We start from the raw sequence: 22,783 nt of genomic DNA on the forward strand, positions 1-22,783 counted from the left end.
TTTTTTAAGAAGATTGCATTGGCTGAGAGAAAATTGTTTTTTAAATATATTCATGGGACATGGGCATCGATGGCTAGGCCGGCATTTATTGCCTGTCCCTAATTGCCCCTTGAAAAGGCAACTTCTTGAATCGCTGCAGTGAGTGAGTGGAACAAACTCTTGATGGGGGTGGTGTGAGAAGTTAATATTGATTCATTGAAACAGAAATTGGACAGATTTCTTTCAGAAAGTAGTGTTTTGGAGCTGATTTCTTGAAACATGTTTTGGGTTGAGTCCAGAGCTAATTGTTCAAAAGAGACCCCCTGGGTCAGACTGTAGCCAGAGACATTGTCTCAGTGTTCAAACACGAGTAATTTGAAAGTGACAGATTCTAAAAACAGCTGCTCCTTCAATCACAGAATAGTTCTCTGTAGTTTTGTATAAATATGGGAGAGAAATCTTGGCCCTTCAGCCCATCAAGTCTGTCAAAACTACACTAACTCAATGCTACTCTCACTTTTCTACACATAACCTCGAAGGTTATGACATTTCAAGTGCTTGTCCAAGTACTTTTTAAAGGTTGTGAAGTTTCCTGTATCAGCTACCCTCCCAGGCAGAGCTCTCTGGATAAAATGATTTTTTTTCCTCAAGTCCCCTCTAAATCTCACCCCTTTCGCTTTAAAAATGTTACTGGCCCTTCAACTAAGGGGAAGAGCTACTTTCAATTCACCATGTCCATCATAACCTTACACACCGCTATCAGGTCCATTCTCAACCTTTTCTGCTCCACAGAAAACAACCCAAGCTTATCCAGTCTCTCTTTATCGCTAAACTGCTCCATCCCAGGCAACAGCCTGGAGAATCTCCTCTGCACCCCCCACTCCCCCCCTCCCCGGCAATGTAATTCCATCTGTCCTATAGTGAGGGGACCAGAACTGCACACAGTGCTTCATCGGTGGCCTAACTTTTATAGCTCCAACTTGACCTTCTGGTCTTATAATCTGCCATGACCACGTAGGGGCAACTCTCTGTTATGCCTTCTTAACTACTCTATTAACTTGTCATGCCACCTTCAGGGATCTGGGGACAAACTCCCCAAGATCCCAGTGTTTCTCTGAGATTCCCTGTGTCCTGCCATTCATTGTGCTCTCTTGTTGTGTTATTTCTTCCAAAGTGCATCACCTTACATCAATCAGGATTAAATCCCACCTGTCACTGATCTCCCATCTGACCAATCCGTTTGTATCCTCCTGTAACCTAACACCTTCCTCCTCACTGTCACTCACATGGCCAATCCACAAACTTATTTATCATCATCCCCTCCCCCATTATCATTCTTTTTTAAACATTACAGTGCAGTAGAGGCCCTTCGGCCCTCGATGTTGCGCCGCCCAGTCATCTCCATCTTTTATGAATATCACAAACAATAAGGGACCCAATACTGATCCCTGTGGTATACCACTGCACACTGGGTTTCAATCACACAAACAGCTTTCTACCACCATCCTCTGTCTCCTGTCAGTGAGTTAATTTTAAATCCAACTTTACAAAGTTATGCTGGATTCCATGAGCTTTTACCTCCTTTATCAGTTTTCCCTGGTCACCTCCTGGAAAAGTTCAGTGAGATTTCTTTGGCTTCCTTCTGACAAAGCTATGCTGACAATCCCTGATTAAACTTTGCCTCTCTGATGCAGATTATTTCTTTCCTTCAGAATTTTCTCCAACAGTTTCTCTGCCAGTATTGAAGAAATGTTGGTACAAGTTGCCAAGGCAAAGCACGAGGGATCTGTGAGGGCTGCAGCTGCTGGAGATGAGAGTTGAGAGTGTGGTGCTGGAAAAGCACAGCAGGTCAGGCAGCATCCAAGTGGATGCTTCAGGCTGGAGTCCTTCTTCAGTCCTTTCCTGAAGAAGGGTTCCTGCCTGAAACGTCGACTTTCCTGCTCCTCGGATGCTGCCTGACCTGCTGTGTTTTCCCAGAAACACACTCAACGAAGGTAGTTCCCACCCTCAATGAGAAGGATAATGATTGGCAAATGAAGCTGGATGGAAGCAGCAGTTTTCAAACTTCATCCTAGTTGCGTTTTGCACAAATTCACTGCTAAGGATCTGTTTTTATATTGAGGCACAGAACAAGAAACAGCTATCCCTAAAATCAAGCAGCTAGTAACAGCACCACCAATGTGTTGCTGGAAAAACGCAGCAGGTCAGGCAGCATCCAAGGAGCAGGAGAGTCGACGTTTCGGGAATCTTCAGATTCCTGAAGAAGGGTTCATGCCCGAAACATCGACTCTCCTGCTCCTTTGATGCTGCCTGACCTGCTGCACTTTTCCAGCAACACATTTTCAGCTCTGATCTCCAGCATCTGCAGTCCTCACTTTCTCCACAACACCACCAATGCCGAGATACCATGATGTCAATGACGAAGAGACCTCTGAGACAGAATTCAGAGCAACCTCAAGACAGCAAGGGCAACTGGGGTATTAATGCAAACTAAATGATATCATGTTCAGATTGGTAAACAGTGTCTGGCTATTGTCTTTGCTTGTGAGCATTTTAATCAACATGTGTAGCAGGGAGACAAAGTAAGAATAGAATCCAACTACAAGTTTCTGCAAAGCATCTTCAAACGTTTCAATCTGCACCAAAGAATGTTTCTTAAATTGTAGAGATATCATCTGGATGTGATATACAAGCAAGGAAGAATTATCCATTGCTGACATGCTGACAAGGACAATAGCTCCATGAAGAAAGGTGAGGCTGCTCACACAGAGGATCAACTCTTCCAACAGTTCGACATGATCTGAAAGTCATGACACAGCAGAGACACTGAATCTGAAACAGAATAGTTTTGCACAAATCAAGTGCACTAAACAAGAGGAATCTCTGTAAGTGTTGAGGAAAGGATTACCTGAACACATTAAAGACACTCTTGTTGCTATAAGATTGTACTAGGCATTAAGAGAGGATGTGATACTCTCGGCTGCCCTTTTGAACAAAGGAGGTGGAATCATTACCGCTAAGAAAATGAGAAAAGAGGGGTTGAAGTGCAAGATATGAAGGAATTGAGTCTAGGAACTGAGGAAAAAGCAAAAGACATTCTCTCCTTGCTGAACATAATGAGATTCAGGGTCACAACTGCTAGCGTAGTGCTTGTAACAACTCCCAAGCTAAATGGATCAAGGAGCCATTCATGAAACATGATATCTAGACAGACCCTCGTCATCCTCATCATTCCTGCAAGAACTGATTATCTTCTCGATGTCAACCACTATCCTCCCTCCTGGGAAGTAGACCAGCTGACACCAATGACTACCAATGAGATTAGTGAATGCCTGAGAGCAGTCGTTAGGCCATTCTTGACATTGTGATGAGTAACAGTGGCCCTCAGTTCACACGTGACAAATCCAGCTTTCAAAAAAGGATTCAACAACAATTCATCATCTGTATGCTAACCCCAATCAAATGGTTGGTGGAGGTTACAGGAAAACTCACTAAAAGGATCATAAATAAATGGACCAGGTCCAGACCTGTACAACATAGATCTTCAGTGGAGAAATGCACCAACTGAAGACATGAAAAACATTCTGTGCAAAGACTAAAGTTGTGTTGCATCACCTTTCCAATAGTGAAAAACCTACTAAAGCCAGAAGCAGTAATAGGTGTGGGTGGAAAAACCAGGGTGAAATTACACTAATCAAAGTGAAGTTTGGCTAGACTACAGGATGACCATCAGTCCCAGAGGACCATTGTTCCCCAGCAACAGAAATGGACCAGTAAAAACAGTTGCCATGGAAACAGCACTCCCTAGAGAAGGAACATTATTAGGTTAGATTACTTACAGTGTGGAAACATGCCCTTTGGCCCAACAAATCCACACTGACCCGCTGAAGTGCAACCCACCCAGACCCATTCCCCTACATTTACCCTTTCACCTAATGCCACAGGCAATTTAGCTTGGCCAATTCACCTAACCTGCACATTTTGGAGTGTGGGAGGAAACTGGAGCATCCGGATGAAACCCATGCAGACACAGGGAGAATGTGCAGAAATTGAACTGGGTCTCTGGCGCTGTGAGGCACCACTGTGCCACCGTGCTGCCCATTCTGCTGGGAATGAGCAGATACCCAAGAAGGTTGCAATGTAAGCACATATCTTTAGGAGACCTGTGCAATGTAAAGACGATGTGTGCATTACATTTGCAGAGACTGATAGTGGAACTGACTACAATTAATTCATTAAGTAAAAACCAAAAGAACTGCAGATGCTGAGAATCAGAAACAAGCACAGATATTGCTGGGAAAAACTCAGCAGGTCTGGCAATAATCTGTGGAGAGAAATCAGAGGTAACGTTTTGGGTGCAGTGATTCTTCCTCAAAATCTTTCTGTGTTCAAAGGAACGGTCACTCAATCCGAAATGTTAACTTTGATTTCTCTCCACAGATGCTGCCAGACTTGCTGAGCTTTTCCAACAATTTCTGTATTTGTTTTAGAATTAATTCACTATTTGATATTGAATCATAATTTTACTTGTGACCATGTAAATTGGGAACTGGCATTACTAGTAACTGCAAATGACAATGTAGGCAAATTCTTTTTCTGGGATATGTGGAGAAATGCAATTGTGGACAAGTTGGTTTACTCCAGTCATGTGGGCACTGTGTCTGCTCTAAGTGCCTTTGTGTGCAGTCTGTGGCTGACATTAAAAACACAACAGTGTCTGTGCAAGAGTGAGTAACAGAGTGAGTGTGTGAGTGAAACTGAGTGAGAGTATGTGTGTGTATGTGACAGTACGAGAGCTCGTGTTCTATGTATTTGCTTTATTCAGTTGTGTGTGTCGGTTTGTGTCGATGTGTAAGTGTGTGTACATGACAGAGTGTGTGAATGTGTGTGCATGTATTGTGAGTGTGTGTGTACGTGTGTGTGTGTGTATGAGTGAATAAATGTGTGTTTGTGTGTGAGAGTGAGCAATAGAATGAGTGAGAGAGTGTATCAGGGTGTGTGTGTGGGTGCCTGAGTCTGTATGAGTGTGTGAGATTTCGAGAGAGAGTGCGATAGTGTGTGAATGACAGAATGACTGTGAATCCTGAGGCTAGAAGAGAGCCAGATGCACACACACGTCTCTTCCACCTCCTCCAAAATCCTAAAACCTACCAGACGCCAGGTCACAGCTAGACAGGGCGGGTTAAGAAGGTGTTTAGCACTCTTGCCTTCATTGTTCAGACCTTTGAGTATAGGAGTTGGGACAAGATGTTGAGATTGTATGGGATATTGATGAGGCCATTTTTGGGGTACTGTGTCCCGTTCTGGTCACCCTGCGAGAGGAAGGATATTATTAAACTGGAGAGGGTTCAGAAAAGGTTTACTCAGAGATCGCTGACACTAGAGGGTTTGAGTTATAAGGAGAGATTGAGAGACTGGGGGTCTTTTCACCAGAGCAAAGGAGGTTGAGGGGTGACCATATAGAGGTTTACAAAATCATGAGGGGTATAGATATGGTGAACAGCAAAGGGTGGGGGAGCTCCAGACTGGGGGGCATACTTTTAAGGCGAGAGGAGAAAGGTTTAAATGGGATCCGAGGGGCAATTTTTTCAGACAATGAGGTTTATATGTGGAATGAACTGCCAGAATAAGTAGTAGATGCAGGTATGATTATAACATTTAAAAGACATTTGGACAGGTACATGGACAAGTAAGGTTTGAAGAGATATGGGCCAAATGCAAGCAAGTGGTCCTAGTTGGGATGAAGGGTCTGGTTCCATGCTGTATACCTCTATGACTGCAGCAAAGCAAATCCCAGGCTGACTGATAACCGGCTCCTGCACCCCTCCCCTTCGTGTACGAGTTCTGTTTAAGCAAGTTTGGAATGTTTGTCACCAGAGGTGAATGTTAATTCAATGCTAGTTAAAGCTGAAAATGTGTTGCTGGAAAAGCGCAGCAGGTCAGGCAGCATCCAAGGAGCAGGAGAGTCGACGTTTCGGGCATGAGCCCTTCTGCAGGAATGCTAGTTAAATCCAATGACTAGCCTGGTTCTGGTTACCTGGCTTGGAGTCTGGTTTATCTCTTATTACCTTTGATTCTCAAACTAAAAGGTATAAAAGAATTGTCAGTTTGTTCTACTACTTGGGCACTTTTTAATGGCCATCTTTATTAATTTCTCAGTTTTTGTTATTTGTTCAATGTTTTTGCTCATTAAGCTGTTTATGCTTATTTCACAATTCATCGATTTTTAAACTTCTGTTTAGGGTTGGACCAAACCTCATCTTTTAGAAATTTGTCCTTTGGCCCCTTGCGTAAGAAGAAATTGAATGTAATCCCTTACACAAAGAGATTAAACATGCCCTGGTGTTTGGGAGGATTTCTAGTTCCTAAAGCTCCCCACCCACTAGACCTCAGCAGCTACACTGATAAGGCTTCGAAGCATTCCCATCTGTTTAATGTAGGGCCAATGGATCCTTCAAATCCTCATCTACGTGGAGTTTTACATCTCATTAAAATATTACTATTCAATGCTGCAGGAGATTGTCCTCCAGTTGTTGTGATCTGTCCTGCACTAGGGAGATCACTGGTTCAGTGAGCATTAAGATTACTAGATTTTGAGCCTGATCAGCATTAAGCAGAAAGAATAAAACAGAGTTTAAAACCAGAAGTGAATAGTTACGAGTGGCTGAAGGAGGGATCCATCACCCTGCGCTGCATGTACCAGTGTCTGTGATCGGTATCAGTCAGTAAACCACGTCCTAAAAACCTGGGAAAAACAACATGACAATACCGAGATAGTAACCATTGTACAGGAATGCTGGAATTAAAACTCTTGCAACTTCATAAAGTCCAGACAATATCAGAGTGTTACTGTGAGGAGTATATCACATCTTTTTACAGTGAAGAGAGTGGGATATATCAAAGTGTTACAGTGAGGGGTGTGGGGTATACCAGACTGTTACAGTGAGGGGTATGGGTATATCAGAGTGTTACAGTGAGAGGGGGGGTATATCAGAGTGTTACAGTGAGGGGTATGGGTATATCAGAGTGTTACAGTGAGGGGTGCAGGGTATATCAGAGTGTTACAGTGAGGGGTATGGGTATATCAGAGTGTTACAGTAAGGGTGTGGGGTATATCAGAGTGTTACAGTGAGGGGTGTGGGGTATATCAGACTGTTACAGTGAGGGGTGTGGGGTATATCAGAGTGTTACAGTAAGGGATGTGAGGTATATCAGAGTGTTGCAGTGAGGGATGTGGGGTATATCAGAGTGTTACTGTGAGGGGTGTGGGGTATATAGTGTGTTACAGTGAGGGGTGTGAGGTATATCAGTGTTACAGTGAGGGGTGTGGGGTATACCAGACTGTTACAGTGAGGGGTATGGGTATATCAGAGTGTTACAGTGAGGGGTGCGGGGTATATCAGAGTGTTACAGTAAGGGATGTGAGGTATATCAGAGTGTTGCAGTGAGGGATGTGGGGTATATCAGACTATTACTGTGAGGGGTGTGGGGTATATAGTGTGTTACAGTGAGGGGTGTGAGGTATATCAGTGTTACAGTGAGGGGTGTGGGGTATATCAGTGTTACAGTGAGGGGTGTGTGTTATATCAGACTGTTACAGTGAGGGGTGTGGGGTATATCAGTGTTACAGTGAGGGGTGTGGGGTATATCAGTGTTACAGTGAGGCATGTGGGTACATCAGAGTGTTACAATGAGGGGTGTGGGATATATCAGAGCTTTACAGTGAGGGGTATGGGGTATATCAGTGTGTTACAGTGAGGGGTGTGGGGTATATCAGAGTGTTACAGTGAGGGGTGTGAGGTATATCAGAGTGTTACAGTGAGGGATGTGGGGTATATCAGACTGTTACAGTGAATGGTGCAGGGTATGTCAGTGTCATAGTGAGGGATGCAGGGTGATCAAAGCGTTACAGTGAGGAGTGCAGGATATATCAGAGTGTTACAGTGAGGGGTGCTTTTTATATCAGAGTGATATAGTGAAGGGTTTGTATTATATCAGACTGTTACAGTGAGGGGTGTGTGTTATATCAGAGTGTTACAGTGACGGGTGTGATATATCAGTGTTACAGTGAGGCGTGTGGGTACATCAGAGTGTTACAATGAGGGGTGTGGGATATATCAGAGCTTTACAGTGAGGGGTACAGTATATGTTATATCAGAGTGTTAGAGCGAGATGTGTGAGTATATCAGAGTGTTACAGTGAGGGGTGTGGGATACATCAGTGTTACAGTGAGCGGTGTGGGGTATATCAGTACTACAGTGAGGGGTGTGGGGTATATCAGTGTGTTACAGTGAGGGGTGCTTTTTATATCAGACTGTTACAGTGAATGGTGCAGGGTATGTCAGTGTCATAGTGAGGGATGCAGGGTGATCAAAGCGTTACAGTGAGGAGTGCAGGATATATCAGAGCGTTACAGTGAGGGGTGCTTTTTATATCAGAGTGATATAGTGAAGGGTTTGTATTATATCAGACTGTTACAGTGAGGGGTGTGTGTTATATCAGAGTGTTACAGTGACGGGTGTGGGTATATCAGTGTTACAGTAGGGCGTGTGAGTACATCAGAGTGTTACAATGAGGGGTGTGGGATATATCAGACTGTTACTGTGAGGGGTGTGAGGTATATCAGTGTTACAGTGAGGGGTGTGAGGTATATCAGTGTTACAGTGAGGGGTGTGGGGTATATCAGTGCTACAGTGAGGGGTGGGGTATATCAGTGTTACAGTGAGGGGTGTGTGCTATATCAGACTGTTACTGTGAGGGGTGTGAGGTATATCAGTGTTACAGAGAGGGGTGTGGGGTATATCAGTGTTACAGTGAGGGGTGTGGGGTATACCAGTGTGTTACAGTGAGGGGTGTGAGGTATATCAGACTGTTACTGTGAGGGGTGTGAGGTATATCAGTGTTACAGTGAGGGGTGTGGGGTATATCAGTGTGTTACAGTGAGGGGTGTGGGGTATATCAGTGTGTTACTGTGAGGGGTGTGAGATATATCAGTGTTACAGTGAGGGGTGTGGGGTATATCAGTGCTACAGTGAGGGGTGGGGTATATCAATGTGTTACAGTGAGGGGTGTGTGCTATATCAGACTGTTACTGTGAGGGGTGTGAGGTATATCAGACTGTTACAGTGAGGGGTGTGGGGTATATCAGTGTTACAATGAGGGGTGGGGTATATCAATGTGTTACAGTGAGGGGTGTGTGCTATATCAGACTGTTACTGTGAGGGGTGTGAGGTATATCAGTGTTACAGAGAGGGGTGTGGGGTATATCAGTGTTACAGTGAGGGGTGTGGGGTATATCAGTGTGTTACAGTGAGGGGTGTGAGGTATATCAGACTGTTACTGTGAGGGGTGTGAGGTATATCAGTGTGTTACTGTGAGGGGTGTGGGGTATATCAGTGTGTTACAGTGAGGGGTGTGAGGTATATCAGACTGTTACTGTGAGGGGTGTGAGGTATATCAGTGTGTTACTGTGAGGGGTGTGAGGTATATCAGTGTTACAGAGAGGGGTGTGGGGTATATCAGTGTTACAGTGAGGGTGTGGGTATATCAGTGTGTTACAGTGAGGGGTGTGAGGTATATCAGACTGTTACTGTGAGGGGTGTGAGGTATATCAGTGTGTTACTGTGAGGGGTGTGGGGTATATCAGTGTGTTACAGTGAGGGGTGTGAGGTATATCAGACTGTTACTGTGAGGGGTGTGAGGTATATCAGTGTGTTACTGTGAGGGGTGTGAGGTATATCAGTGTTACAGAGAGGGGTGTGGGGTATATCAGTGTTACAGTGAGGGGTGTGGGGTATATCTGTGTGTTACTGTGAGGGGTGTGAGGTATATCAGTGTTACAGTGTGGGGTGTGGGGTATATCAGTGTTACAGTGAGGGGGGTGTATCATTTCACTGTTACAATAAGACTAGATTAGATTAGATTCCCTACATTATGAAAACAGGCCCAACAAGTCCACACCAAAGAGCAACCTATCCCAACCCTATACTTACCCCTACCTAATGCACCGGACAATTTAGCGTGGCCAATTCACCTAACCTGTACATCTTTAGATTGTGGGAGGAAACCGGAGCACCCAGAGGAAACCCACGCAGACACGGGGAGAATGTGCAAACTCCACACGGACAGCTGCCCGAGGCTGGAATCAAACCTGGGTCCCTGGTGCTGTGAGGCAGCAGTGCTAACCACTGAGCCACGGTGTCGCCCCCAGGGATGAGGAGCATCTTTGGGTGTTATGTGAACTACAAGAAAGTAGCACCTATTTGAAGGGCATGTGTTGACTTTGACTAATTTGTTTGAGCTCAGGTCCACATACCTTTTACCAAAAAGGTTGAAGAGGAGATCGTATGTGTAAGGGTCTTTGGGATATTTTGGTGACATCAAGAATTCCTGCAATAAAAAAATGATATAACTGAACTGTGATACTTTGGCAATTTATTCATTTTCTGCACATAACATCTCTAATTTTCACTGTTATCACTGAGAGGGCCACAGCTCCTACCAGTTGATGTTTCTGCATTTAGAACATAGAACATAGAAAAATACAGTGCAGTACAGGCCCTTCGGCCCTCGATGTTGCGCCGACCGAAGCCTACCTAACCTACACTAGCCCAATAACCTCCATATGCTTATCCAATGCCCGCTTAAATGCCTATAAAGAGGGAGAGTCCACCACTGCTACTGGCAGGGCATTCCATGAACTCACAACCCGCTGAGTAAAGAATCTACCCCTAACATCTGTCCTATACCTACCACCCCTTAATTTAAAGCTGTGTCCCTTAGTAACAGCTGACTCCATTAGCGGAAAAAGGTTCTCACTGTCAACCCTATCTAAACCCCTAATCATCTTGTACACCTGTATCAAATCTCCCCTAAACCTACTTTTCTCCAATGAGAACAGCCCAAGTGCCTCAGCCTTTCCTCATACGATCTTCCTACCATGCCAGGCAACATCCTGGTAAACCTCCTCTGCACTCGTTCCAATGCCTCCACATCCTTCCTATAGTATGGCGACCAAAACTGCACACAATACTCCAGATGAGGCCGCACTAGAGTCTTATACAACTGCAACATGACCTCAGGACTCCGGAACTCAATTCCTCTACCAATAAAGCCCAGTACACCATATGTCTTCTTCACAGCACTATTTACCTGGGTGGCAACTTTCAGAGATCTGTGTACATGGACACCAAGATCCCTTTGCTCATCCACACTACCAAGTAGCCTACCATTAGCCCAGTAATCCATCTTCTTGTTACTCCTACCAAAGTGAATGACTTCACACTTAGCTACATTGAACTCCATTTGCCACCTTTCTGCCCAGCTCTGCAACTTAGCTATATCCCGCTGTAACCTGCCACATTAGATTATTAGATTAGACTTACAGTGTGGAAACTTTCGGCCCAACAAGTCCACACCGACCCGCCGAAGCGAAACCCACCCATACCCCTACATTACCCCTTACCTAACACTACGGGCAATTTAGCTTGCCAATTCACCTGACCCGCACATCTTTGACTGTGGGAGGAAACCGGAGCACCCCACGCAGACACGGGGAGAACGTGCAAACTCCACACAGTCAGTCGCCTGAGTCGGGAATTGAACCCGGTCTTCAGGCGCTGTGAGGCAGCAGTGCTAACCACTGTGCCACCGTGCCGCCCACATCCTTCTTCGCTGTCCACAATTCCACCGACTTTCGTGTCATCCGCAAACTTGCTCACCCAGCTTTCAAGCCCCTCCTCTAGGTCATTTATAAAAATGACAAACAGCAATGGTCCCAAAACAGATCCTTGTGGAACACCGCTAGTAACTGCACTCCAAGATGAACCTATACCAATAACTACTACCCTCTGTCTCCTTCCAGCCAGCCAATTCCTAATCCAAACTTTTAATGCACCCTCAATGCCATACCTCCGTAGTTTTTGCGTTAGCCTACCATGGGGTACCTTATCGAACGCCTTGCTAAAATCCATATACACCACATCTACTGCTTAACCCTCGTCCACTTCCTTGGTCACCTTCTCAAAGAACTCAATAAGGTTTGTGAGGCACGACCTGCCCTTCACAAAACCATGCTGACTATCCTTGATCACATTATTCCTATCCAGATGTTCATAAATCCTATCCCTTACAATTCTCTCTAAGACTTTGCCCACAACAGAAGTGAGACTCACTGGCCTATAGTTACTAGGGCTATCCCTACTCCCCTTCTTGAACAAGGGGACCACATTCGCTATCCTCCAGTCTTCTGGCACTATTCCCGTAGACAACGACGACATAAAAATCAAGGCCAATGGCTCCGCTATCTCCTCCCTAGCTTCCCAGAGGATCCTAGGATAAATGCCATCAGGCCCAGGGGACTTATCTATTTTCATCCTTTCCAATATTCCCAAACCTCTTCCCTACATACCTCAAGGCCATCCATTCTAATCACTTGTGACTCAATATTCACATCAACAACAGTGTCCTGTTCCTGAGTGAATACTGACGAAAAGTATTGATTTAGTGTCTCTCCAATCTCCTCCGCCTCCACGCACAACTTCCCACTACTATCCTTGACTGGACCGATACCTACCCTAGTCATCCTTCTATTCCTGACATACCTATAGAAAGCCTTTGGGTTTTCCCTAATCCTACCAACTAAGGACTTTTCATGTCCCCTTCTCGCTGCTCTTAGCTCTCTCTTTAGATCCTTCCTGGCTACCTTATAACTCTCAATCGCCCCAACTGAACCTTCACGCCTCGTCTTTAGATAGGCCGCCCTCTTCCTTTCACAAGGGATTCCAATTCCTTATTAAACCACGGCTCCCTCACAAGACCCTTTACTCCCTGCCTGACTGGTACATACTGATCAAGGACACCCATTAGCTGTTCCTTGAACAATCTCCACATATCATTTGTGTTCTTCCCTTGAAGCCTATTTTTCCAATCCACGCATCCTCAGTCATGCCTCATAGCATCATAATTTCCCTGCCCCCAGCTATAACTCTTGCCCTGCAGTGCACACTTATCCCTTTCCATCACTAGAGTAAAAGTCACCGAGTTGTGGTCACTGTCCCCGAAGTGCTCACCTACCTCCAAGTCTAACACCTGGCCTGGTTCATTACCTAGAACCAAATCCAGTATAGCCTCACCTCTTGTTGGCCTGTCTACATATTGTGTCAGGAAACCCTCCTGCACACATTGGACAAACACCGACCCATCTAACGAACTCGAGCTATAGCTTTCCCAGTCAATATCTGGGAAGTTAAAGTCCCCCATAACAACCACCCTGCTACTTTCACTCTTCTCCTGAATCATCCTCGCAATATTTTCCTCTACTTCTCTCGGACTATTAGGAGGCCTGTAGAAAACTCCTAACAGGGTGACCTCACCTTTCGTATTTCTAACCTCAGCCCAAACTACCTCAGATGGCAAGTCTTCCTCCATCGTCCTTTCCACCGCTGTAATACTATCCTTGACAAGCAATGCCACACCTCCCCCTCTTTTACCCCCATCTCTGACCCTGCTAAAACATTTAAACCCTGGAACCTGCAACAGCCATTCCTGTCCCTGTTCGATGCCCAGGGCCACACTTTAGTCATTGGCCTTGCAGTTGGAATTTCAGGATAAGACTTCAGGGAGATGTACTGGAGCTAGATTAGATTAGATTAGATTAGTTACAGTGTGGAAACAGGCCCTTCAGCCCAACAAGTCCACACCAACGCGCCGAAGCGCAACACACCCAGACCCATTCCCCTACATGTACCCCTTCTGCGATGGGTTGTCTATATGTGGACACTCAGATCGGATCTTCCTGAGATGGCCTTACATTTGAAAAGCCTGTTGACAGTCAGCATTTCGACATAGACAAGAGGAGTGGACACTTGGGGACGAGACCTTGCAGACTGTGACCCTTTCTTTCCAGGAAAACACATACAATTCCGAAGGCATTGCAATGTGTTCCAGTTTCCACACTTCATGTGTGTGAGACTGAATGTGAGAAAGTTCATGAAGGTCAGCTCCCAGAGCCACACTGAAGCGATGGGACAGGATCAGACCCACCCTGACGCCTGAGCTTGTTACACTGTTCAATCGATCATGGCTGAAACTCTTCACCATGAAACTCTTCCCTTTCCCATCTGACCCCCATCTCCCTTGATTCCCTTTGTGTTCAAAAATCTATCAGTCTCAGTCTTTGATGGTCAGTGACAGAACAGCCACACCTCTCTTGGGGCCACAATTCTAAAGATGCTCCATCTTCTGAGTTGCAAAATTTTGCATCTCGTTTTGAAATTAGATCCTTAATCCCTGAACTAGGATTACTCGTTCAACATTCTCAAGCCAGGGGAGGAAGCAGCCCCTCAGTTCTACCCTGGATCAGTGGTGCTGGAAGAGCACAGCAGTTCAGGCAGCATCCAAAATGCAGTGCAGTTGTGAAAACTGAATGGCCTACTTTCCCACGACTCATCAAAATCTTTTTGGTTAATAATTCCTCCATAAATATCTCAGTGCCTCAGTTTGTTTGGCCCGAAACGTCAATTTCGCTGATTCTCGGATGCTGCCTGAACTGCTGGGCTCTGCCAGCACCACTGATCCAGAATCTGGTCTCCAGCATCTGCAGTCATTGTTTTTACCTTGTTGATTTTAACCCTCTTGCAAGGATGCCTGCCTTAAAGAAGTTTTCCTCCTCTCTCTCACCTTCATCTCCTCCCCCATTCACCCACTGTACTCTATGCTACTCTCTCCCCACCCCCACCCTCCTCTAGCTTATCTCTCCACGCTTCAGGCTCTCTGCCTTTATTCCTGATGAAGGGCTTTTGCCCGAAACGTCGATTTCGCTGCACTTTGGATGCTGCCTGAACTGCTGTGCTCTTCCAGCACCACTGATCCAGAATCTGGTTTCCAGCATCTGCAATCGTTGTTTTTACCTCAGTTCTACCCTGTCAAGTTCTCTAAGAAGAAGGTCCTCTTGCAGTCTTTAACTTCCAGGAAGTACAGGCCCATTCCAGTCACTCTCCCATAATAGGACCTGCCTCATCTCAGGACTCAATCTGCTGAGTCTTTGTCACATTCATTCTAGAGCAGGATTTCCTAAGGAATGAAGACTTCATCCAAGCCCTGGGTAACTGGGGCAAAGTCCGTCCCATGCCTTTTCTCAGCCAATGCTTCATATGAAGCTTTCAGGAAGATTCATTTCCTCAATTTGTTTACTAAGAGATACTGAGGGCAGGACTTAGACCATGAATGAAAGCAAATAATTCAGGGCAGGAAAAAGATCCACCCTCTGACTTTCTGGTTTTCTTTTGGTTTCATTTAACACTAGCATTACTAACAGAGCCATTACGGAGCTAGCATTATAACAGTTAACCACATTGAGGGTTGAGGTAAATGACAGATAAAAATCACACAACACCAGGTTATAGTCCAACAGGTTGGACGCTCCTTCATCCGCGCTCCAAACATTCGTGCTTCCAATTAAATTTGTTGGACAATAACCTGGTGTAGTGTGATTTTTAATGGTGTATACCCCAGTCCAACACCGGCATCTCCAAATCATGGATAAATCACAGCTCTCATTAATGACCTGCATCTTTAACACAGAAAATTGCCTTGAGGCAGTTGGCATAAGAGATTACCAGTGCTGGAAAAGCACACAGTTCAGGCAGCATCCAAGGAGCAGCGAAATCAACGTTTCGGGCCAATCAAACTTAGGCACTGAGAGATTTATAGAGGAATTATTAACCAAAAAGATTTTGATGAGTCGTGGGAAAGTAGGCCATTCCGCCTTCACAGCTGTGCAAGGTCACTGCAAGAACAATCAGCCAGTGCCATTCAGAGAGAAATCCCAGGGTGAGGGCCCACACAGCTGAAGGAACAGCTGTTACACTTCGGGAGGGGCATATCAGAGAGTCACAGTGAGAGGAGGGGGGTATATCAGAGTGTCACAGTGAGAGGAGGGGGGTATATCAGAGTGTCACAGTGAGAGGAGGGGGGTATATCAGAGTGTCACAGTGAGAGGAGGGGGGTATATCAGAGTGTCACAGCGACAGGAGGGGGGTATATCAGAGTGTCACAGCGAGAGGAGGGGGGTATATCAGAGTGTCACAGCGAGAGGAGGGGATGTATCAGAGTGTCACAGTGAGAGGAGGGGGATACATCAGAGTGTCACAGCGAGAGGAGGGGATGTATCAGAGTGTCACAGTGAGAGGAGGGGGGATATATCAGAGTGTCACAGTGATTGATGTGTGGTATATCAGAATGTTACACTGAGTGTGTGTGTTATATCAGAGTGTTACACTGAGGAGTGTGTGTTACATCAGAGTGTTACAGTGACGGGTGTGTGTTATATCAGCATATTACAATGAGTGGTGTGCGTTATATCAGTGTTAGACTGATGGCTGTGTGTTATATCAGAGTGTTACACTGAGAAGTGTGTGTTATATCAGAGTATTACAATGAGGAGTGTGTGTTATATCAGAGTGTTACAGTGACCGGTGTGTGTTATATCAGAGTGTTACACTGAGGGGTGTGTGTTATATCAGAGTGTTACAGTGAGGGGTGTGTGTTATATCAGAGTGTTACAGTGAGGGGTGTGTGTTATATCAGAGTGTTACAGTGAGGGGTGTGTGTTATATCAGAGTGTTACAGTGAGGAGTTTGTGTTATATCAGAGTGTTACAGTGACAGGTGTGTAATGTATTAGAGTGTTACAGTGAGGGGTGTGTGTTATATCAGAGGGTTACAGTGAGGGGTGTGTATTATATCAGAGTGTTACAGTGAGGGGTGTGTGTTACATCAGAGTGTTACACTGAGGGTGTGTGTTATATCAGAGTGTTACACTGAGGGGTGTGTATTATGTCAGAGTGTTACAGTGAGGGGTGTGGGGTATATCAGAGTGTTACACTGAGGAGTGTGTGTTATATCAGAGTGTTACACTGAGGGGTGTGTGTTATATCAGAGTGTTACAGTGACGGGTGTGTATTATGTCAGAGTGTTACAGTGAGGGGTGTGGGGTATATCAGAGTGTTACACTGAGGAGTGTGTGTTATATCAGAGTGTTACACTGAGGGGTGTGTATTATGTCAGAGTGTTACAGTGAGGGGTGTGTGTTATATCAGAGTGTTACAGTGAGGGGTGTGTGTTATATCAGAGTGTTACACTGAGGGGTGTGTGTTATATCAGAGTGTTACACTGACGGGTGTGGTATGAGAAAGCAACGTGCAAGAGGTGACAATGGGAAGAATGCAGACTTTCCAGAGGGTTGTATGGTTGGCGTGATCACAGAATTAGGGAGGGGGTGGTGACAAGGCCAAGCGAGTGTTCTATCTTGGCAAACATTCACATCCTGAGAATGAAGAAATCAAAAAGGTTTGAGTTCTGTTGGGGAAGAAAGTTTAAATAGGAGTTTTATTGAGCTCTTTAACTGACCATCCATCACGCTGCTTCAATATGTGCTGGCTTTTCTGTTGAAAAAATAAAAATCATGACACACAACAATAAATAAAACTAATGGTAAGAATGTGTCAGGTGGGATATTTGTGGCAATAGGAGATTTCAGAGGAGAATGGACTATTACAGAGTCAACTGAAGGAGACACTCAAGGTGAGGGAGTTAAATGCTAAATGCTCCAGGTAAAATGAGAATCACTCAGTAATCTAGAATCTCATCACTAGTCTAATCAGTCTGTGACTAAGTAAAGGTTATTCCCTACCTTTATTGTCTCAGGGTGTGTGACAATAATTGACACACGGTGCAAAACATTCAGCCGAACAACCGGTCCATATTTCTCACTCCTAAAACAATCAAAACATTCATTATAGTAAACTTGAGTCTGCTGTTCTGAAAATGCTTCACAATTAGTATTCCTTAGAGGTCTTACGTTTTGGAGGATTGTAGAAAAATTTAATTATTTCAAGTGTTATGGAAAAACTTTGAGTTTTTTTTAAAAGGTCACTGTGGATATTGGAGATTTTTTTAGCAAGGCTTACCAGAACTCCCATGACTGGTGATAACTATTTCCTTTGCCTGTTGGAACAGATGCTGGTGCAGGGAGCTCTTGCTTTTATCTGCTTCAGCTGGAGGACAAGTAGTCGGTGAGGAAGGGCTCCCATTTTTGGAAACAAGCCTAAAGAACCCTCTGAGTTCAGGATGAAACCTGCTAGTTTGCCTGAAAGATTGATTACAGCAACTTCTGAATATTGTATTTTCTGAGCAAGCTTTGTTTGAAAGATTCCAGAAACCACACCGTGTGAACTTGACCAAACCTGCCTGAACAACACTGCTTTATCCATCTGCCTTCACAAATAATCCATTCTTGAAAGTTTTTTTTTCAGAAAGCCAATCCGTGCAGAAAGAAAACTTTTTGTCTCTTTGCACTAGGTCTATGTGGGGGGGGGATATTTAAAGGAAGACTGTGTGTTAAAAAAATTACTGCAACTTCATTGTATGAAATTTAATTTGATAATAAACCAATAATTGTGTTTATTTATAAACCTGGACGATGGAACTTTCTGTTAAAATTCTGACGTAGATAAGGTATGTGATTGGCCAGCTTAATAACTTGAAGAAGTACTCTAATTTTATGTTCTGAGCCATGACCACTGGGACTTAAGTGTTAGTACACAGTCTTGGTCGTCACAATGTGTAACCCCTTCCTGCACCAACAAACCCCTTGATTAGACTCCAGTCAGTAACTCACTCCCGAGTATCTGTTATTCTATACATACATACATACATCACCCTGAACCTCTTATTTAGAATCCTGTCTACAGCTTACCCCAGGTATCTGTTATTCTGATTATAAACCCCAGTGTCATGACTGGATTCCAGTCTGTAACTCAGTCCCAGATTTCTGTTATTTTTAAAATAAATACCAAAATCCTTCATTTAGATCCCAGTCTGTATCTCACTCCTGGGTATCTGTTATTCTATATATAAACCACCCTGAACTCCTCAATTAGATTCCAGTCTGTAACTCACTCCTGGAAGTCTGTTATTCTATATATAAATAAATGATTTCTAAAGAGGGATTCATTGCATGAATCCACAGAGTTTGACCATGACGTTGTATCTGTTTAACACCAGAAAGATAGTTATGCTGAGAAGTTGGAAGCTGAACACATGCATGGCGATTGATTATTTATGCTGAACTTGCTGTCAGTAATCCACTAAGTGAGACTGAGCTAATGTGTGGCAGATGTGATGGCAGCAAGGTTTGAAATATTGAAAATTTATTTTGTACCTTATCACTATCTGAAATAAGAAGTTTCCCCATATATTACCTCAGAGTATATAACTGCACACCAGATTTTTGCTTCATTCTGCTAAAAGCTGCTCTTTATAACCAGTGAAGAGAAGCAAGAAAAACAACTGTGCTGTAGGGAAGTGAGCTTCTGACCCTGCTGTCTACACCTGTCCCAACAACAGTTAATACAGCCTTGAACTGCGACGGTAACAGAACATTCCCTCACTCCCCACTATAAATGTGAGATAGTTTAAATCTTTCTCAATAAGACACATACTCACCATTCCAGGAATTTGTCATGGATCAGTTTGTAATCTTCCATTGATCTTTGAAGTGAGGGACCATGTCCAAAGAGGAAGCTGGAATATGATGGATAACAATGATGTTTAGGGACACAATAATTTAACACCTTCCACTTCATCCAACTTAGAGAGAAGGTTGGGGTGGCAGGTTGTGTCTTGAGAGAGTGGATTTCAATGTTATCTAAGGATGGGGTGGTGGTGGTGATATAGCGGCTTGAGTTCAATTAGAAAGACGTGGCATTTCTTTCACAATCTCAGGGCATCTATTATCACCATTCAACCAATAAAGTCTTGTTGTTAAGATACCATTGTAATCTAGAAAACATGATGGCCACTTTGTGCATAATTGGAGTGAGTGTATGTACTTGCTGAGTAAGAAAGTATCTAACTCTTAAGTGGCACGGTGGCTCAGTGGTTAGCACTGCTGCCTCACCACGCTAGTGACCGGGGTTTGATTCCTGCCTCGGGCAATTGTTTGTGTGGAGTTTACACATTCTCCCCACATGGGTTTCCTCTGGGTGTTCCGGTTTCCTCCCACTGACCAAAGATGTGCAGGTCAGGTGAATTGGCCTCTCTAAATTGCCTATAGAGTTAGGTGCATTAGTCAGGAGCAAATGTCGGGGAATGGGTCTGGGTGGGTTGCTCTTCAGAGGGTCGGTGTGGACTTGTTGGGAATTGAACTTAATCTTATGCAATACTAATTTAGACTGAAAAATGGTAACTGACAATAAAGTAAAATCTGATTTAAAATTCTGTAAGCCTTGAGCAGCTTTAGTTTCAGGGGGAGGATTGAAATGAAGAAACAGCTGAAGAAGATTCTCATTGGCTGACTGAGCTAGGCCCTTTGTGTTAGGAGCATGCATGGATACTTATGACATGGAAGGAGACCATTCAGCCCATCCATGTTCATACTGGCCAACAAGAGTTACCTAGCCTCATCCAGCATTCCAGCTCTCAGGTTACAGTCTTGGAAAACAGGATATTTCAAGCACATATCAAAGTATGATGAGTGTTTCAGTCCTCTTCCTTCTCTTCCTCTCCTCCTCTTCCCCCTGGCCCTCCCCCACCACCACCATTGTCTGGGTGAAAATGCTTTCCAACAAATCTCACCCTCAATAAATGCCTTTAGATTCTATATTCCTCATCTAGGGGATAAGGGGCTTCCTAAGCATTAAAAACCTCTTCTCTTTGCACACTTCAATTAAACCTTCCCTTCGCCTTCTCAGAAAACAACTCCAGCCTGTCTAATTTTATCTTATAACTTAGATTCATAAGACAACATCCTTGTAAATTTTTGTCCTGACTCTACTGCAATCACATCTTTCTAATACTGTGGGGATCTAATGGTTTATTCTGTATTAAAGGTGCCAGTTGTCTGCTATCATGGTTCCCTGGAAACTTGTCCACTTGAACAGATATCTAAGGTTTAGTTCTAAAGTTTCGGTTGGAGTTGGGATTTTCAGTCTCGGTGAACGTGATTGAGCAGAGATGTACATAAGTAGCCAACTTATTGTGGGGACTTATCACCTCGAGTGTGCCTTACATTAGAGTGCTGGAGTTGAGCATCTCAAGGAGTTCAGTGGGGGAGGGAGACAGGTGTTTAGCTGCTTTTGCCTAAACAAGGCAGCTGACCCTTTGTCAGTTCTGGACTCAAGATCCAATTCACTGGACTTCAAAAACGGATTGTTCTTCACTCTACAGACATTGCCAGGCCGGTTCAGTTTCTTCAGCATTCTCTAGTTTTGTTTCAGATTTCCAGCATCTACAATTCTTTGGTTTTATATTATTGTGTAGCAGAGAGCTGTTCTGGTGAGATAGGCTTCACTTGAACTGTGCTGGGACCAGTGTCCCAGAAAATTGAGTAACAAGGATGACAGAGATGTAACAGGTAAGGCAGGTGGCCTCAGAACCTGGATTAGTACATGGGGCTATTGCAGAAACTTGACTGAGAAGGGCAGGACTGGCAGCTCAATACTCCAGGATTTCAGGTGTGGTAGTGAGGGTGTAAAAGGAGTGGGGGAGTTGCATTACTGACTAAGGAAAATGCCACAGCTGGAGTAAGGGAGGACATTTTGAAGGGTTCATCCAGTATGGCCGTATGGGTGGAACCTGGGAATAAAAAAGGTACAATCACTTTGATGAGACCATACCTTAAGCCTTCCAATAGGCAGTGGGACGTAGAGAAATATATGTAGGCAAAATATAAAAACAAGTTTTATAGTGGATGACTTTAGCTTCCCCAGTATTGACTGGGACTCCGTTAGTGCCAGGGCTTAGATGGGGCAGAATTTGTTAGCTGCATCCTGGAGGGATTCTTGAAATAATATGTAGATAGTCCAACTTGGGAAGAGGGTGTACAGGACCTTGTACTGGGGAATGAGCCTGGCCAGGTGAACAAAGTATCAGTGGGGGAACATTTTGGGAACAGTGACCATAATTACATAAGTTTTAATATGGTTGTGGACAAGGATATCACTGGTCTTTGGGTGAAATGGCTAAACTCAGGGAAAGCTAATTAAAAGAGTTTTAGGCAAGAGCTGGAGAAGTAGCTTGGGAGTAATTTGAGGGTAAAGTCCACATCTGACGCATGCAATCCTTTAAACAACAGTTGATCAGAGTTCAGGACCAGCATTTTCTTGTGTGGATGAAAGATTAGGATGGCAAGATTCAGTAACCCTGGATAACAAAAGGTATTGAAAGTTCAGTAAAAGGAGAAAGGAAGCCAATGTAGGTTTAGGAAACTGAAATAAGATAATCCCCTTGAGGAATATAAAGGAAACATGAAAGAACTTAAACAAGGAATTAGGAGGGAGAGCTAAAAAGGGTTATGAAGTGTCCTTGGAAAGTAGGATTTAGGAGAATCCCAAGGCATTTTACACATATATTAGAAGCAAGTAGGTGGCTCTAGAAACAGTAGGTCCAGAAAATTAAGTCACATGGGATCCACAGTGAGTCAGTCAGTTGAATATAAAATAGGTTTGGTCATTCAAAAAAAAAGGGTATATTGTGGAGGGGTGTTTTTCTAACTGGAGGTCTGTGGCCAGTAGTGTTCTGCAAGGATCAGTGCTGGGACCTCTGCTGTTTGAAATCTACATAATGACTTGCATGAAAACATAAGCGGTCTGATGAGTAAGTTTGCAGATGATACAAAAATTGGTGGGGTTGTGGATAGTGAAGAAGCTTGTCAAATGTCACAGTAGGATATAGACCAGTTGGAAAGTTGGGTGGAGAAATGGCAGATGGAGTTTAATCTGTACAAGTGTGAGGTGATGCATTTG

The 22,783-nt window shown here is 44.2% G+C and overlaps 1 protein-coding gene across 2 annotated transcripts in view; it reads right to left on the reverse strand.

Moving 5' to 3' along the window:
- The window catches only part of LOC132818018 (cholesterol 24-hydroxylase-like), a 51,697-nt gene that overhangs the window by 26,372 nt on the left and 2,542 nt on the right, over positions 1 to 22,783 (reverse strand). For both annotated transcript variants that reach the window (XM_060828609.1, XM_060828608.1), the window contains exons 2-5: positions 19,485 to 19,562; positions 17,671 to 17,752; positions 10,295 to 10,368; positions 6,638 to 6,724 (exon numbers count right to left, since the gene is read on the reverse strand). In XM_060828609.1, coding sequence (XP_060684592.1) covers positions 6,638 to 6,724; positions 10,295 to 10,368; positions 17,671 to 17,752; positions 19,485 to 19,562 — 321 coding nt within the window. The remainder of the gene's footprint in view (positions 1 to 6,637; positions 6,725 to 10,294; positions 10,369 to 17,670; positions 17,753 to 19,484; positions 19,563 to 22,783) is intronic.

This window comes from Hemiscyllium ocellatum, chromosome 8, assembly GCF_020745735.1.
Source record: "Hemiscyllium ocellatum isolate sHemOce1 chromosome 8, sHemOce1.pat.X.cur, whole genome shotgun sequence".
NCBI classification, from domain to species: Eukaryota; Metazoa; Chordata; class Chondrichthyes; order Orectolobiformes; family Hemiscylliidae; genus Hemiscyllium; species Hemiscyllium ocellatum.